The 18,108-nt window shown below is 43.6% G+C and overlaps 1 protein-coding gene across 4 annotated transcripts in view; it reads left to right on the top strand.

The window, feature by feature from the left end:
* The window catches only part of PPP2R5C (protein phosphatase 2 regulatory subunit B'gamma), an 83,534-nt gene extending 70,904 nt beyond the window's left edge, over positions 1-12,630 (top strand). For 2 of the 4 annotated variants that reach the window (XM_077269211.1, XM_077269217.1), the window contains 7 exons: positions 5,518-5,571; positions 5,758-5,928; positions 6,002-6,129; positions 6,911-7,012; positions 7,395-7,467; positions 9,082-9,163; positions 11,740-12,630. In XM_077269211.1, the coding sequence (XP_077125326.1) occupies positions 5,518-5,571; positions 5,758-5,928; positions 6,002-6,129; positions 6,911-7,012; positions 7,395-7,467; positions 9,082-9,135 (582 nt within the window). In that variant the 3' untranslated portion in view covers positions 9,136-9,163; positions 11,740-12,630. Of the gene's footprint in view, positions 1-5,517; positions 5,572-5,757; positions 5,929-6,001; positions 6,130-6,910; positions 7,013-7,394; positions 7,468-9,046; positions 9,164-11,739 lie in introns of all 4 variants that reach the window. The other 2 variants (XM_077269198.1, XM_077269206.1) reach the window with 1 other exon arrangement.
* The last annotated feature ends 5,478 nt before the right edge of the window (positions 12,631-18,108 follow it).

The following is an 18,108-nucleotide window of genomic DNA, read 5'->3' as shown; positions in this document are numbered from 1 at the left end:
TACCGAACGTCTTCTCCCTGCAGGCCCCGGATCCAAAATGGCCGAGGGGCTGTATCCGGGTCCTGCAGGGAGCACTTCCGGGTCGGAGCAGGCTGCAGATGAAAGCTGCAGCCTGCTCCGATGAAAGTATGATCGCAGATCTGATAGAGTGCTGTGCACACTATCAGATCTGCGATCTGTGATGTCCCCCCCTGGGACAAAGTAAAAAAGTAAAAAAAAAAAATTTCCACATGTGTAAAAAAAAAAAAATAATAATTCCTAAATAAATAATAATAATAAAAAAAATATTATTCCCATAAATACATTTCTTTATCTAAAAAAAACAAACAAAAACAATAAAAGTACACATATTTAGTATCGCCGCGTCCGTAACGACCCAACCTATAAAACTGGCCCACTAGTTAACCCCTTCAGTAAACACCGTAAGAAAAAAAAAAAAAAAAAAAACGAGGCAAAAAACAACGCTTTATTACCATACCGCCGAACAAAAAGTGGAATAACACGCGATCAAAAAGACGGATATAAATAACCATGTTACCGCTGAAAACGTCATCTTGTCCCGCAAAAAACGAGCCGCCATACAGCATCATCAGCAAAAAAATAAAAAAGTTATAGTCCTCAGAATAAAGCGATGCCAAAATAATTATTTTTTCTATAAAATAGTTTTTATCGTATAAAAGCGTCAAAACATAAAAAAATGATATAAATGAGGTATCGCTGTAATCGTACTGACCCGACGAATAAAACTGCTTTATCAATTTTACCAAGCGCAGAACGGTATAAACGCCTCTCCCAAAAGAAATTCATGAATAGCTGGTTTTTGGTTATTCTGCCTCACAAAAATCGGAATAAAAAGTGATAAAAAATGGTCACGTGTCCGAAAATGTTACCAATAAAAACGTCAACTCGTCCCGCAAAAAACAAGACCTCACATGACTCTGTGGACCAAAATGTGGAAAAATTATAGGTCTCAAAATGTGGAGACGTAAAAACTTTTTTGCTATAAAAAGCGTCTTTTAGTCTGGTTTCACACTTGCGTTTTTATCTGCATGCGTTTTTTAAAAAAACCGCATGTGTGAAAAAATGCATGTAAACGCGGTAAAACGCATGCGTTTTTATAGAAAAACACAAGAAAACAAGAAAAAAACAAAAAACTCTAACCCTACCCCTAACCTGAAATACGTGGCACTGAAATACGTGGCACTGAAATATACGTTTATATACGTATATACGTATATAAGTGCCACGATATTTCAGTGGCCACGTATATAAGTGCCACGTATATAAGTGCCACGTATATAAGTGCCACGTATATAAGTGCCACGTATTTAAGTGCCACGTATTTAAGTGCCACGTATTTAAGTGCCACGTATTTAAGTGCCACGTATTTAAGTGCCACGTATTTAAGTGCCACGTATTTAAGTGCCACGTATTTAAGTGCCACGTATTTAAGTGCCACGTATTTAAGTGCCACGTATTTAAGTGCCACGTATTTAAGTGCCACGTATTTAAGTGCCACGTATTTAAGTGCCACGTATTTAAGTGCCACGTATTTAAGTGCCACGTATTTAAGTGCCACGTATTTAAGTGCCACGTATTTAAGTGCCACGTATTTAAGTGCCACGTATTTACGTGCCACGTATTTACGTGCCACGTATTTACGTGCCACGTATTTTTCAGTGCCTGAAATACGTGGCACTGAAATACGTGGCACTGAAATACGTGGCACTGAAATACGTGGCACTGAAATACGTGGCACTGAAATACGTGGCACTGAAATACGTGGCACTGAAATATCGTGGCACTGAAATAACGTGGCACTGAAATAACGTGGCACTGAAATACGTGGCACTGAAATACGTGGCACTTAAATACGTGGCACTTAAATACGTGGCACTTATGACTGTCAGAAAATGTTCAGTAAACGGTTAGGGGTAGGGTTTCAGGTAGAATTGGGGAGTTTCCACTGTTCAGGCACATCAGGGGCTCTCCAAACGCGACATGGCGTCCAATCTCAATTCCAGCCAATTCTGCGTTGAAAAAGTAAAACAGTGCTCCTTCCCTTCCGAGCTCTCCCGTGCGTCCAAAAAGGGGTTTACCCCAACATATGGGGTATCAGCGTACTAGGGACAAATTGAACAACAACTTCTGGGGTCCAAGTTCTCTTGTTATCCTTGGAAAAATAAAAATTTGGGGGGCTAAAAATCATTTTTGTGGGAAAAAAAATGTTTTATTTTCACGGCTCTGCGTTGTAAACTGTAGTGAAACACTTGGGGGTTCAAAGTTCTCACAACACATCTAGATAAGTTCCTTGGGAGGTCTAGTTTCCAATATGGGGTCACTTGTGGGGGGTTTGTACTATTTGGGTACATCAGGGGCTCTGCAAATGCAACGTGACGCCTGCAGACCAATCCATTTAAGTCTGCATTCCAAATGGCGCTTCTTCCCTTCCGAGCTCTGTCATGCGCCCAAACAGTGGTTCCCCCCCACATAGGGGGTATCAGCGTACTCAGGACAAATTGGACAACAACTTTTAGGGTCCAATTTATCCTGATACCCTTGTGAAAATACAAAACTGGGGGCTAAAAAATCATTTTTGTCAAAAAGAAAAATAATTTTTATTTTCACGGCTCTGCGTTATAAACTGTAGTGAAACACTTGGGGGTTCAAAGTTCTCACAACACATCTAGATAAGTTCCTTGGGGGGTCTAGTTTCCAATATGGGGTCACTTGTGGGGGGTTTGTACTGTTTGGGTACATCAGGGGCTCTGCAAATGCAACGTGACGCCTGCAGACCAATCCATTTAAGTCTGCATTCCAAATGGCGCTCCTTCCCTTCCGAGCTCTGTCATGCGCCCAAACAGTGGTCCCTCCCCACAAATGGGGTATCAGCGTACTCCAGACAAATTGGACAACAACTTTTGGGGTCCAATTTATCCTGATACCCTTGTGAAAATACAAAACTGGGGGCTAAAAAATCATTTTTGTGAAAAAAAATAATAATTTTTATTTTCACGGCTCTGCGTTATAAACTGTAGTGAAACACTTGGGGGTTCAAAGCTCTCAAAACACATCTAGATAAGTTCCTTAGGGGGTCTACTTTCCAAAATGGTGTCACTTGTGGGGGGGTTTAATGTTTAGGCACATCAGGGGCTCTCCAAACGCAACATGGCATCCCATCTTAATTCCAGTCAATTTTGCATTGAAAAGTAAAATAGCGCTTCTTCCCTTCTGAGCTCTGCTATGCGCCCAAACAATGGTTTACCCCCACATATGAGGTATCGTCGTACTCAGGACAAATTGCACAACAACTTTTGTGGTCTAATTTCTTCTCTTACCCTTGGGGAAATAAAAAAATGGGGGTGAAAAGATCATTTTTGTGAAAAAATATGATTTTTTATTTTTACGGCTCTGCATTATAAACTTCTGTGAAGCACTTGTTGGGTCAAAGTGCTCAACACACATCTAGATAAGTTCCTTAAGGGGTCTACTTTCCAAAATGGTGTCACTCGTGGGGGGTTTCAATGTTTAGGCACATTAGGGGCTCTCCAAACGCAACATGGCGTCCCATCTCAATTCCAGTCAATTTTGCATTGAAAAGTCAAATGGCGCTTCTTCCCTTCCGAGCTCTGCCCTGCGCCCAAACAATGGTTTACACCCACATATGGGGTATCAGCGTACTCAGGACAAATTGCACAACAATTTTTGGGGTCCAATTTCTTCTCTCACCCTTGGGAAAATAAAAAATTGGGGGTGAAAAGATAATTTTTGTGAAAAAATATGATTTTTTATTTTTACGGCTCTGCATTATAAACTTCTGTAAAGCACTTGTTGGGTCAAAGTGCTCACCACACATCTAGATAAGTTCCTTAGGGGGTCTACTTTCCAAAATGGTGTCACTTGTGGGGGGTTTCAATGTTTAGGCACATCAGGGGCTCTCCAAATGCAACATGGCGTCCCATCTCAATTCCAGTCAATTTTGCATTGAAAAGTCAAATGGCGCTCCTTTGCTTCCAAGCTCTGCCATGCGCCCAAACTGTGGTTTACCCCCACATATGGGGTATCAGCGTACTCAGGACAAATTGTACAACAACTTTTGGGGTCTATTTTCTCCTGTTACCTGTTGGTAAAATAAAACAAATTGGAGCTGAAATAAATTTTGTGTGAAAAAAAGTTAAATGTTCATTTTTATTTAAACATTCCAAAAATTCCTGTGAAACACCTGAAGGGTTAATAAACTTCTTGAAAGTGGTTTTGAGTACCTTGAGGGGTGCAGTTTTTAGAATGGTGTCACACTTGGGTATTTTCTATCATATAGACCCGTCAAAATGACTTCAAATGAGATGTGGTCCCTAAAAAAAAATGGTGTTGTAAAAATGAGAAATTGCTGGTCAACTTTTAACCCTTATAACTCCGTCACAAAAAAAAATTTTGGTTCCAAAATTGTGCTGATGTAAAGTAGACATGTGGGAAATGTTATTTATTAAGTATTTTGTGTGACATATGTCTGTGATTTAAGGGCATAAAAATTCAAAGTTGGAAAATTGCGAAATTTTCAAAATTTTCTCCAAATATTCATTTTTTTCACAAATAAACGCAAGTTATATCGAAGAAATTTTACCACTAACATGAAGTACAATATGTCACGAGAAAACAATGTCAGAATCGCCAAGATCCGTTGAAGCGTTCCAGAGTTATAACCTCATAAAGGGACAGTGGTCAGAATTGTAAAAATTGGCCCTGTCATTAATGTGCAAACCACCCTCGGGGCTTAAGGGGTTAAAGTCTTTTCATCACAAAATGACTGTTCAAACCAAGCACTCAGTACACCCTTGTTGTAGCCAGACTATTCAGTGCACCTTACTACATATGGTATTTTTTTTTAACAAGAAAAACTTTTGCTAAAAGTATGTGCGTCTCATAGTCCAGATGCAGCTTCTGTGAAGGAGGAGAACACTTGACACCGCCTCCTTCCAGACCACAGAGGAAGCCACCCTTTCTTCTCCTTTCTGACACTGATCTATGTGATCGATGCAGGCACAAGAGAAAGAAGCAGGCACCTGTACGGAGGCTGCACGTGCTGAGAAGAAAACTGAAGGACCTTCCACCCGATTAACCCAATAACCGTTCAGGTGAAGTGAGTGATTACATGACCTTAAGTTAGTTAGGTGGAAGGTCCTTCAGCTACTCAGCTCTTGCAGCCTCCGTTCACATCCCAATCAGGAACTGCAAGATGTGTGTGTGAAAATGTGCATGTAGCAGGGCTGCATGTCTGTGTGCATGGGTAGCAGGGCTGCGTGCACGGTTAGCAGGGTCGACCTTCAAAGCCAAGTGTTTTGGCAGTCGGGAGACCTGCATAGAAGACACAAGGGTTTTCACCTCTTTCTCAGTAAAAAGGCACAAAATGAGTCCAATAGATAGTTGTAAATGTAAAAAGCAAAATCTGCCCCCGTCTGCCTTTTTTATATATTTTTTTTGTCCATATGTGTTTTTATTCATTGATTTTTCTCCTTTTAGCTGGCGTATTGTGTTGTTCAGTTTTTGGAGAAGGACAGTACACTGACTGAACCGGTAAGTTTCAGGTGTTTTTGTGGGAAAATCAGAATAATCCTCATTATTGTACTGGAAGGAAACTAGGGAGGATGGACAATGTGGGTGCAATGAGGAAGGTTGTAATTTACACCTATAGATTATGGCAGCTGTGAAGATAATGTCGCCTCCGGGAACTGACCATATGGGTATTGCGCTTTCCTGCAGGTGGTGATGGCGCTGCTGAAATATTGGCCGAAGACCCACAGTCCTAAGGAAGTTATGTTTTTAAATGAACTAGAGGAAATTTTAGACGTCATAGAGCCCTCGGAGTTTGTGAAGGTGATGGAGCCGCTCTTCAGACAGCTGGCCAAGTGCGTGTCCAGCCCCCATTTCCAGGTATGCCAAGCTACTAACCAAACCCCTACCTAAGTGTTACCTTGTAAGAAACCCTCACCTTATTGTGTTTCAGGTGGCGGAGAGAGCGTTGTACTATTGGAATAACGAGTACATCATGAGCTTAATCAGCGACAATGCAGCTAAAATCCTTCCCATCATGTTCCCATCCTTGTACCGGAACTCCAAGACACATTGGAACAAGTAAGAAAACATTTTCTCCTGCCCAACACCATTACCCTGTTGGCCATGGGTTGTATGGTGGCCTCTATGGAGTTATGAGTGGCACGGAGAGGCGACCACTACAGCTTCTGCATGGCTTTCATCTAGACCGCATTTAATAAATGGAAGGAATAAATCTCCGCGTATATATGGGGGTACGCCCATCTGATTGCGGCAGGTCATGTCCTAGTGATGTACCAACTCTTAATCACTGAGGGTCCGACCTGAACCCTTCATTGTTTTACTCACCTGCTGTGCACATGAGGCAACGTTCAGACCTATATACCGTACATATGTGTGTGTGTATATAATTTTTCTTTCCTGAAAAAATACCTTAGATTTTGTTTTTGATAAAATGTAAAACACCGTTTAATTATACAAGTCATACCATACTGTTGTTTTGCCACTCAGCAGTCTTATGTCTTTTTTTAACACTATAACAGAATGATTAATATCTGTTACCCAAAAAATAACTAAACCATTCAAATCATCACACAGTATACAACATATATACACATATATATATATATATATATATATATATATATATATATATATATATATATATATATATATATATATATATATATATATATATATGTATATATATATAACTATTTTATAAAAAAAACGTTGAAAAAATTGGAGGGGAATCTTAAAGCCAAGCACCTCCTGCATTTTTTTTCTGCACGATTTCATGTAATCTTTTTAAGTATTGCTTACTAATTAATTTGTGATTTTTAATTTTTTTTTGTCATTCCAGGACGATTCACGGCTTGATATACAACGCTCTGAAGTTGTTTATGGAGATGAACCAAAAACTCTTTGATGACTGCACTCAACAGTTTAAGGCAGAAAAGCAAAAGTAAGTCAGAGATCGCAGCTATAGAAGTGTTGGCCTTGGGGCCGGTATCATTACTAGAGATCTGGCCACCATTAGACCACTTATACTGGGCTTGTAGCGATGATCCGCTCCCATGAGATGCAGCCACTGCGGAGTTTGCAGAGCCGTTGCTGAAGTCCTGCAGTTCTACTCTGCATTTTTCCTTTCATTGCTCCACGCCGTGCATAGACTTGCCGTTTATTTCGGCAGCGCTGGTCCATTTATGCTGCAGATTTTTTCCTCGGTGTGTAGACTCTTGCATACATAATTTTATTTTTTACAAAGTTCTTTAGCATATTTTTAGGGGAGCCCATTTTATAGATTATAATTTTCTTTCCTTTCTGCATGTCTGTCTGTCTTCCAGGGAAAAACTAAAGCTGAGAGAAAGAGAAGAAGCCTGGGTTAAAATTGAGAATCTAGCCAAATCCAACCCCCAGGTGTGTACGGCAAAACTTGTAGCCTTATGTCTAGGCTTTTATGGGTGAATTCATGGAGCAGATTTGCTGCAGATAAATTCACATTAAACGGAATTGATTTCCAGATATTTTTGCAACAAATCTGAACACACCTGAAGGGATCACTGGGGGTCCGACTGCTGGGTCCTGCACAGATTCCTGGAATCGGGCTGTACAAATGGAGGTCAGACACTCTGCTCCATTCATTGCCTAAGGGACTGGCAGTCACTCAGACAATGACTGCAGCAGAGATGTAGATTCAGATGGGGTCCCAGTAGTCAGACCCCCAGCTATTAGTAAGTTAGGATAGGAGATAACTTACAATCTTAGTACAACATTTTTTAACTATTGTTTGTGGAATCTCAGAGCGGTACTGTATGGGTTTTGCTCTAATGGGTGACTTGTGAGACCCCCACAGATCCTGAGAATGAAGGGAAATAAGTAGTGATGAGCGAGTATACTCGTTACTCGGGTTTTCCTAAGCACGCTCGGGTGATCTCCGAGTATTTGTTAGTGCTCGGAGATTTAGTTTTCGTTGCCGCAGCTGCATGATTTGCTACTGCTAGACAGGCTGAAGACATGTGAGGAATGCCTGTTTGTTAGGGAATTCCCACGTGTATTCAGGTTGTCCAGCAGTGACAAATCATGCAGCTGAGGCGCCAAAAACTAAATCTCCGAGCACTAACAAATACTCGGAGATCACCCGAGCGTGCTTGGGAAAACCCGAGCAACGAGTATACTCGCTCATCACTTGAGATGAGCATTGCTATCCTGCTGAAGGCTTTCTTCACTTCTTCAAGGTTAGTCCTGGGACTCCTTCATTCATAGGATCGGTGGGTCTCTTGGACCCTCAGAATTTTGAGAACCTTGCGACCAGTGACTCCTGTGTGAATGGGAAGGTAATGGGCACGAGCGACCAGCATTCTTATGCCCCTCTATAGATGTGTTGGTCGGATATGTGCTCTGAAGAGATGCCCCTTAAGTCACCTGATGAGTGCCCTGTTTACTGCACTTCACCATGCTGTTAGGAATATTTATCCAATAGATCATATTTATTGGTTGTATAACTGCAGCGTCTGCATTAGGCACTCGCTGACACCTCTCAGAATCATGACCTTTTCTCAGCAGGTCTCTCCTTATCTCCTAATGTGGCAAAAATAGCCGCTAACTAAAGCCAGATGTTTGGAGAATGTGATCTTGCAGGGGAAGGGTGGGCCGGGCTGACAAGTAGCAGTGTTTACATAGCGGCCCCCTGACGTGTTATGTGACAAGGGGGAGATAGATTCCTCAGCTCCTCATGTGCAAGTGAAGACTGACTGTGCACAGGTCGTACAGCAATTCTTCTCTGAGTTCTGGCTAGAAACACTCAACTTGTGTGACGGGCTCTTGTGGCTTTTTTCCACTGGTTTGTTCTGATATTCTATTGATGAACCAGGAATCTCAGGATGATCAAGTCCCAGGTCCGGTGTATTCAGGCGTGTCTGCCTAGAGGAGGATGGATGCAATGAATTAAACAGTTAGCGGCTCTTCGTCCTCGGCTGATTACTGCTTTGCATTTCAGTACCCCATGTATACTGACACATCTGCTCTGAACAGTCCTGTTGCAATGGAAACAGACGGCCCTTTACTAGAAGATGTACAGATGCTTAAGAAGACAGTGCGGGAAGAGGCATCTCAGGTAACGGTGGCCAACCGATTCATCTGTTTTAGGCCCCTTGCTTCCAGTTTTGCTCATATATATCTGTCACTGTGCAGATAAATAATATATTGTGGGGCAAAGGGGAGTTTTAAGGAGCCGTTCCTGCAAAGAGTGAGGTCTGCTGAGAAAACAGCGCAGTGCTCTGCAGGACGGGTATCAGAATCCGACTATTACCGAGACTACAAGGCCACTCATGCCAACACAGGCAAACGTGTAACAGCACTAACAGACGGTGCCTAGTACACAAATCATACATGAAGATTGCCGAACGTTGGCTCTGACCCAAGCTGTATAGTGCATCCTTCCAGATTCCATCTTCCAGGCCCAAGTGCGAAGCCTCCCTCTACATCCAGGCCCAATGCGAAGCCCCTTCTACATCCAGATCCAGGCCCCGGTGGGAAGCCCCCCTCTACATCCAGAGCCGGGCCCCAGTGGGAATCCCCCCTCTACATCCAGAGCCAGGCCCCGGTGAGAAGTCCTCTCTACATCCAGAGCCGGGCCCCGGTGGGAAGCCCCCCTCTCCAGCCAGAGCCAGGCCCTGGTGGGAAGTCCCCCTCTCCATCCAGAGCCAGGCCCTGGTGCGAGCCCCCCCTCTCCATCCATAGCCGGGCCCCGGTGCAAAGTTCCTCTCTAAGTCCAGAGCCAGTCCCCGGTAGGAAGCCCCCCTCTGCATCCAGATCCAGGCCCCGGTGCGAAGCCCCCCTCTACATCCAGAGCCAGGTCGCAGTGTGAGACCCCCCTTCTACATCCAGGTCCTGGTGCGAAGCCCCCCTCTACATTCAGGTCCTGGTGCGAAGCCCCCCTCTACATTCAGGTCCCGGTGCGAAGCCCCTACTACATCCAGATCCAGGCCCCGGTGGAAAGCCTCCCTCTACATCCAGATCCAGGCCTTGGTGCGAAGCCCCCCTGTACATCCATAGCCAGGTCCCAGTGCGAGGCCCCCCACTACATCCAGATCCAGGCCCTGGTGGGAAGTCCCCCTCTACATCAAGAGCCAGGCCCAGGTGGGAAGCCCCCTTCTACATCCAGAGCCAGGCCCCGGTGGGAACTCCCCCTCTACATCCAGATCCAGGCCCTGGTGTGAAGCCCCCCCTCTACATCCAGAGCCAGGCCCCGGTGGGAAGTCTCCTCTACATCCAGAGCCAGGCCCTGGTGGGAACTCCCCCTCTACATCCAGATTCAGGCCCTGGTGTGAAGCTCCCCTCTACATCCAGTTCCAGGCCCCTGTGTGAAGCCCCCCTCTACATCCAGAACCAGGTCCCAGTGCGAGGCCCCCCTCTACATCCAGAGACAGGTCGCAGTGCGAGACCCCCCTTCTACATCCAGATCCAGGTCCCGGTGCGAAGCCACCCTCTACATCCAGGTCCCCGTGCGAAGCCCCCCTCTACATCTAGAGCCAGGTCGCAGTGCGAGACCCCCCTTCTATATCCAGGTCCCGGTGCGAAGCCCCCCTCTACATCCAGGTCCTGGTGCGAAGCCCCCTCTACATCCAGATCCAGGCCCCGGTGGAAAGCCTCCCTCTACATCCATAGCCAGATCCCAGTGCGAGACCCCCCTCTACATCTAGATTCAGGCCCCGATGGAAAGTCCCCCTCTACATCAAGAGCCAGGCCCTGGTGCGAAGCCCCCTCTACATCCAGAGCCGGGCCCGGGTGGGAACTCTCCCTCTACATCCAGAGCCAGGCCCCGGTGGAAAGCCTCCCTCTACATACAGATCCAGGCCCTGGTGTGAAGCCCCCCTCTACACCCAGAGCCAGGCCCCGGTGGGATGTCCCCCTCTACATTTAGATCCAGGCCCCAGTGGAAAGCCTCCCTCTACATCCAGATCCAGGCCCTGGTGTGAAGCCCCCCTCTACATCCAGAGCCAGGTCCCAGTGCGAGGCCCCTTCCCCCTTACATCCAGATCTCGGTGCGAAGCCTCCCTCTACATATAGAGCCAGGCCCCGGTGGGAAGTCCCCCTCTACATCCAGAGCCAGGCCCTGGTGCGAAGCCCCCTCTACATCCAGAGCTGGGCCCCTGTGGGAAGCCCCCCTCTACATCAAGATTCAGGCCCCAGTGGAAAGCCTCCCTCTACATCCAGATCCAGGCCCTGGTGTGAAGCCCCCCTCTACATCCAGAGCCAGGTCCCAGTGCGAGGCCCCTTCCGCCTTACATCCAGATCTCGGTGCGAAGCCTTCCTCTACATATAGAGCCAGGCCCCGGTGGGAAGTCCCCCTCTACATCCAGAGTCAGGCCCTGGTACGAAGCCCCCTCTACATCCAGAGCTGGGCCCCGGTGGAAACTCCCACTCTACATCCAGATCCAGGCCCCTGTTTGCGTCCCTAAGCACTTTGGTTGCCAATATATGAGTGGGTATCACTGTCGGAGACCAGAACAATGCACTGCAGCCTATGGGTCTCTTCAGACACAGCGCCACTCCCTGCTTTCATGGGCAAAATGATCACGGACTGGTTGGTTGTGCTGCAAAAAAAACAATAAGTTTGATACATGAAAATCAGAAAGTTCATATCTGCTCCTCGTCTGATTTAATTTATTTTTTTACCTCCTTTTCCAGGCTTTGAAAGATCTAAAGAAGGAAAGACCCCTCGTACGACGCAAGTCAGAATTGCCTCAGGACATCTATACCATGAAAGCCTTGGAATCTCACTGCAGAGCTGACGATTTAATAACACACGACGGGCATTAGACTATGACAACTAAATATTTTGTGGATTGTTTTTTGTTTTTTTTGGAAGCAGTTACACAGCAGAATTTTTTTTTTCTGTGCCATACCAATCTGTTTTATTGCAGTCAGTTTTCTTCATCCCAGTTCTGTAGGCAATAAATAACGTGAAACCATGCGCAGCCTAAGGTCAGATGTTCAAACAATGGTAAAAAAAAAAAAACCCACACAAACTTTTCTCTGGTATATGCAGAACATCGGGTTAATCGTTTCGCCCGCTCCAGCGGCTCCTACAAGAGATGCACAGTGTGTAGATCACCGCCCACACTCCGCTGTGACAGCCATGCAAAATGCCGATGGTGCTTCAGTGAGATCTCTCCTCCCCCGGTCCATGTACTAACCTGTCTGTGATCGTTTAGCTGAGAGTCTGCTCTAATCTCCACTAGAGGGGAACAACATAGAGGCTTTAACTGCATGTGCCGCCTAGTTTTATTTGGGAAAAACGTTTTTCTTTGTTACGTATAGTTTGCTTCAGACCAGCCTCATTTACTGTTCTTTTCTTTTTCCCGTAAATAGAAAGCCATATTTTTGTCAGTCGCCGTCTTCCCTCCTGTGTGTGTATATATATTTTTTCTTTTATTTTAAAGTATTACAATGCCATTTTTAAAAAGTGCACTAACCAAACTGTTGTATTACCATTGGGTCAATCAAAAAAAAAAAAAAAAAAGAAAAGGAGAAAAAAGTGTTTAAAAATCTGTTTAAATAAAATGCCGTTTCACTGCTGATCTTGTCCTGGGCATGGGCGCTCATACACTTTTTTTATTTTTTATCTTTCATTTATCACAGTAAAGTTGCATTAGATGATAACTGGGGGCTTTATGTTACTTACCCCGCAGTCCGCATTGGCCGCTCATACAGGTGGATATTTTTGATTTGCAAAACTTTTAATATCGGGGCTGAGTGCAAGAGTTTCACATATCCAACATTTCTCGTCTAAGTACAGACTGTGATGTCCCTAGCCAAAATTGACAGGTTTGTAGATATTTATCTGAGGGTCAGAAGAATCCCTTGGGCAATCCGTACTGGGACCGTGAATATTAATGTGTGTAATAAAGGAGGATGAGGACAATTGAGACTGATAGAAGCTGCACACATCTCACACAGATCACCGATGAAACGGCTGCAAATAAGTCCACGTTGCTGTTTAACGTTAGATGCTGCTAAACATTCACCAAGGTTTCACAATGGCAAAGCACCAAAACAGTTTTCTGGTTTTGGGGGGGTTTTTTAAGTGGCCACAATTCAGGTTTCCATTATTTTATTTTTTTCTTAATTTTGTTTAAATTTACATGAAACATACATAGTATTAAAGTGAAACATCTGACATTTATCTTCAGCATTTCCTTTTCCTGAGTCTGCGTGGCCATTAGGTGCGGCTGCGTGGGCTTGTATGTTTGACCCGTCGGCAGGATCCGATGTCTATGGGCCATCTTGGCAAGGAAGAAGCGCGATCGGTCTAGATTTGTGTGCGCGCTGGGGTGGTTCACTAAAGTTTTTTATGGTCAGAACTAGAGATGAAAGAATATATATTTTTTTTTTTCCCATGTTTGTAAATTATTAAAACCTGCCCCTCAGTGATTTTAGTTATTCTAAAGAAGAATCGATTCGCTACACAAGTCTGCAAAGTGCTAAACTTGTATCACTCATAAAATAAATATATATATATATATATATATATATATATATATATATATATATATAATTTTTTTTTTTTTTTTTTTCATCTCTAGGAAGATCTTTAAGGATCTGATGAGCTTTGCTAACATTGTTTGCGAAATTATTGTTTGATCAAAAGTCCGATGTAATAAATCAGAGCTGGAGATCGTGGTTGATTTGGTTTTGCATGTATCGGCAGAACCAGGAGTCCCTCTAACCAGCTCCGACCCGGCCGGGGTCAGTGAACGCTTTTCTACTGTTGCCGTAAAGGCACAGGATTTTTTGGGTTGTAACCTTGCTGGTCTGTTCCCCCGTTGGCTGCAGATCTTTCCTGTTAAACTTGAAGTAATGCTTTCCGATAAGGAGCGTGACGCCATCTCTTGGAGTGACAATGGGTGCTTGTACATTATATGTATATATGGTTATACCATTGTTTGAACTTCCATCTTTTGCTGTGTTTTTTTTTGTTGTTTTTTTTTAATTCTAAGGTCAATGTATTTCTGCAATTTTATTTTTTTCCCCGTGACCAATCCCAGCCTGTTTTGCCATGTTTCTTTGCCTGCCTGTGTAATTACTCTCATTTAGATTTTTTTTTTTTATGCTAAACATTCACCAAATCCCACAGATCGGCTAGTATTTATTTTTATTCTACAATACCATAGAAAAAATAAAATAACTATTCCAGACTTGGATCTGAATGAACATTTTGTGTTAATCTTCCTGGTCTGCTAGACTAAACCAAACTAATATGTATAATTACACGGGAAGGAGGAAGGACCGACGCGGTAGCATTATTATTATTTTTTTTTGGGTGATGGTTTTTCTCAAGTTACTTGTACACCCTTTCCAGAGATTTTAGCTATACACAAGGAATGTCGACCGTACTATGACGAGTGTCTTTTAAGTGTGGCTTTAGTATGGCTTCTTCATTTTAATATTGTACATACATTGTACTTTGTTATATGGTAATAAGTAATAAAACTTTAGACTTCATATTTTGTACAAAATGGTCCTGTGTACAGATTATGGCTTCAAATTTAAAGGATTTTTTTGTACACTTGTAAATTTGTACCCAGATTGCCGCCCATGCCTCTAGCTTAACATTTTCTTTTAACAGTGAGGTGGGACCGACTGCCCCTAGACAGTCTGCAGAGCACTTAAAACCTCCTGTGCTCCTGGTATATTATTTGAAGTCAATAATTTCACTTTCAATATGGTGGGTGTCACCTTGTGAGTTGTAAGGTGTCAATAAACTTACAATTCTGACAGTCAACAGATTTGTGATTACTCACTTTTGTTGATCCAGAGAAAGGTAGATGGGTGATCGGCTAGTGCTTGCCTTCTTATATCATATAGATTCCTTGACCAGATCGTCCTCCTTACAGGGATTGAACACTTAGTTCCTTGACATCCACTTATCCCTGATCACAGGGAGTTTGGATACTAGAAATTTCACCAATCAGAAGTTTCAACCAGGGCAACAAGTGTTTGATTCTTCTACAGCACCCCTAGAGGATAGAAGAAGTATTACAGTTTGTTGAAAGTGATGGGCACGTTGGGTCCTCCAGGTAGAGATGCTTTTTGCTCTGGTTATATTAAGTCCCAAACGAAGCTTCATATATGACATGCCAACATATTGTGGCGCACAGCTGTGCTTCCCAAAAAAAGGTGTGGAATATGGGAAGTGGCTGCACGCAGGGGAGAAGGACCACTGTACATCTGCCGCATAGTTACTTTTGTTGTTTTCCATCACATTCGTTATCAATAAAATCTGCTGCTGATAAAGAAGGATGAGGATTATTCTGCCACATGAGAATAACAGACTTAACGCCCACGTCCCAACTGTCCTCGCCGAGGACTAAAACTTTGGCGTCAGGAGAAAATAAATTAGAAACATCTTGCCATAAATTGTCCAGAATCTGGAGTAATCGGCCGATGCTTCATTATTGTCTTCTGCTGCCAGATCTGTTTTTAATACAAATTGTGGAGCCAAACTGTGCACATCACATACAAAGCTCATATTCGGGTCACTCTGCTTTCAAATAAATTTAAAGGGCGTCTCGAGCAAAATGATGTGGTGTCGAAAAATGAATTTGTGAGGAAGCGATCTTAGACCAGGGAGTACTGAGCTACTTATTTGTATAAAAACTTAGCAAAACAAAACATGGCCACAATCACTGCCCCTATAAGGGATTACAAAGCAGATATTAGACCGTGTACAAACATGGCACATTATAAAAATCTACCTAACTGTTTAAAACTGAGCGCTGCAGAAAAGCAGCATTCTTTTTTTCTGGCGTCTTTCTATAATTATTTGTAAAATAAAAGGATATTGAACAGAGGGCTCCACCTAGTGTCAGTACATGGCAATGACAGTATCAGGTGATGTGTAGCTAAGGCCAAGTTCACATTTGTGTTTGGCAGAGCTGCGGATGGCTGCGTACTTCCTCTGTTAAGCCCCTCCCACTGTTGCACCTCTTCCATTCAGCTACGTCTGCATGCGTCCTGCGTACCTATCTTTAACATTGGGTATGCAGGCTATGCGGATTACACTTGCGAGAAACTCGGACGAGTCTCGCATCTCAATGCCCGGCACTGCCGCCGGCACTTGGACCGGAGCGTTCAGCTGCATAGAAATACATGCAGCCACACGCTGCGGTCCCGAGTGCTGTCCGCAGTGCCGGGTATTGATGCGAGACTTGTGTGAGTTTCTCGCAAGTGTGACTCCGGCCTAAGCAGGGGGCTGAGTATAGGATCATTAGTGAGTATAGAGATTGGTGGGTCGGTGAATATGAGGATGAGGGGGTCAATGAGTATTATTACTGTGGTGAAATGTGTGTGTGTGTGTATGTATGTGTGTATATATGTATACAGTTATATGAAATAGTTTGGGCACCCCTATTAATCTTAAGCTTAATGTTTTATAAAAATTGTTTTTTTTGGACACCGTAATGTTTCTGCCTTGAAATGAGGAAATGTGTTTGATGTTTCGGGGTTAAAGTCTTCCTCCTAAACAGCGTGGATGGGTATGTGTGTGGCCGACATTGTAAGCCCCCCCCCTTCCAGATGCTGCGGATGTGCGAGGTCTTACCCGGGCCAAAAAGGAAGTCCTGAGGTGAGATCGTTCCATTAATTATACACTGATCACAAGTACTGCATCTCCATTTGATGGATGGGGATAAGCTATATGCGGTTTGAGGTGTATATGTGTCATATACTCCTTCATAGGAGTGCATTTTCTCCCTAAAGAGACTAACATATTTGTGTGGTCCAGAAGGTCTCGGGGATTTGGTTATTTGATTATTCCCCTTGTATGGGAATTTTTTTCTTGTGAGTCTTTCATGTTCTTATGTAGTTGGCCATACCAACTTTTTAGCTAAAATTTATTAAAAGTTATTTTTTATTTATTGGTCACACCCTGCTTTAAAACACTGCCTTGAAATGAGGTTTATTGTACTAACAGAAAATGTGCAATCTGCATTCAAACAAAATTTGACAGGTGCATAAGTATGGGCACCTCACCAGAAAAGTGACATTAATATTTAGTAGATCCTCCTTTTGCAAAAATGACAGCCTCTAGTCGCTTCCTGTAGCTTTTAATGAGTTCCTGGATCCTGGATGAAGGTATTTTTGACCATTCCTCTTTACAAAACAATTCCAGTTCAGTTACGTTTGATGGTCGCCGAGCATGGACAGCCCTCTTCAAATGAGAGTGAAAAGCGCTGCGGAATATGTTGGCGCTATATAAATAAAAATTATTATTATTATTAAATGATCCCACAGATGTTCAATGATATTCAGGTCTGGGGACTGGGATGGCCATTCCAGAACAGTGTAATTGTTCCTCTGCATGAATGCCTGAGTAGATTTGGAGCGGTGTTTTGGATCATTGTCTTGCTGAAAGATCCATCCCCTGCGTAACTTCAACTTTATCACTGATTCATGAACATTATTGTCAAGACTCTGCTGATACTGAGAGGAATCCATGCGTCCCTCAACTTTAACAAGATTCCTGGTGCCGGCATTGGCCACACAGCCCCAAAGCGTGCTGGAACCTCCACCGAAATTTTACTGTGGGTAGCAAGTGTTTTTCTTGGAATGCTGTGTTTTTTTGCCGCCATGCATAACGCCTTTTTGTATGACCAAACAACTCAACCTTGGTTTCATCAGTCCAGAGGACCTTCTTCCAAAAAGAAATTGGCTTCTCCAAATGTGCTTTTGCATACCTCAGCCGACTCTGTTTGTGGCGTGCTTGCAGAAAAGGCTTCTTTCGCATCACTCTCCCATACAGCTTCTCCTTGTGTAAAGTGCGTTGTATAGTTGACCGATGCACAGTGACACCATCTGCAGCAAGTTGATGCTGCAGCTCTCTGGAGGTGGTCTGAGGCTTGTCCTTGACTGATCTCACCATTCTTCTTCTCTGCCTTTCTGATGTTTTTCTTGGCCTGCCACTTCTGGCCTTAGTAAGGAAATGGAAGAACACAGGTACAGTTCTTGTTATGTTCCTCACAGTGGAAATTGACAGGTTAAATCTCTTAGACAGCT

Source organism: Ranitomeya variabilis, chromosome 1 (genome assembly GCF_051348905.1).
Source record: "Ranitomeya variabilis isolate aRanVar5 chromosome 1, aRanVar5.hap1, whole genome shotgun sequence".
Classification (NCBI taxonomy): domain Eukaryota; kingdom Metazoa; phylum Chordata; class Amphibia; order Anura; family Dendrobatidae; genus Ranitomeya; species Ranitomeya variabilis.
This window is presented reverse-complemented; position numbering and strand designations above follow the sequence as displayed.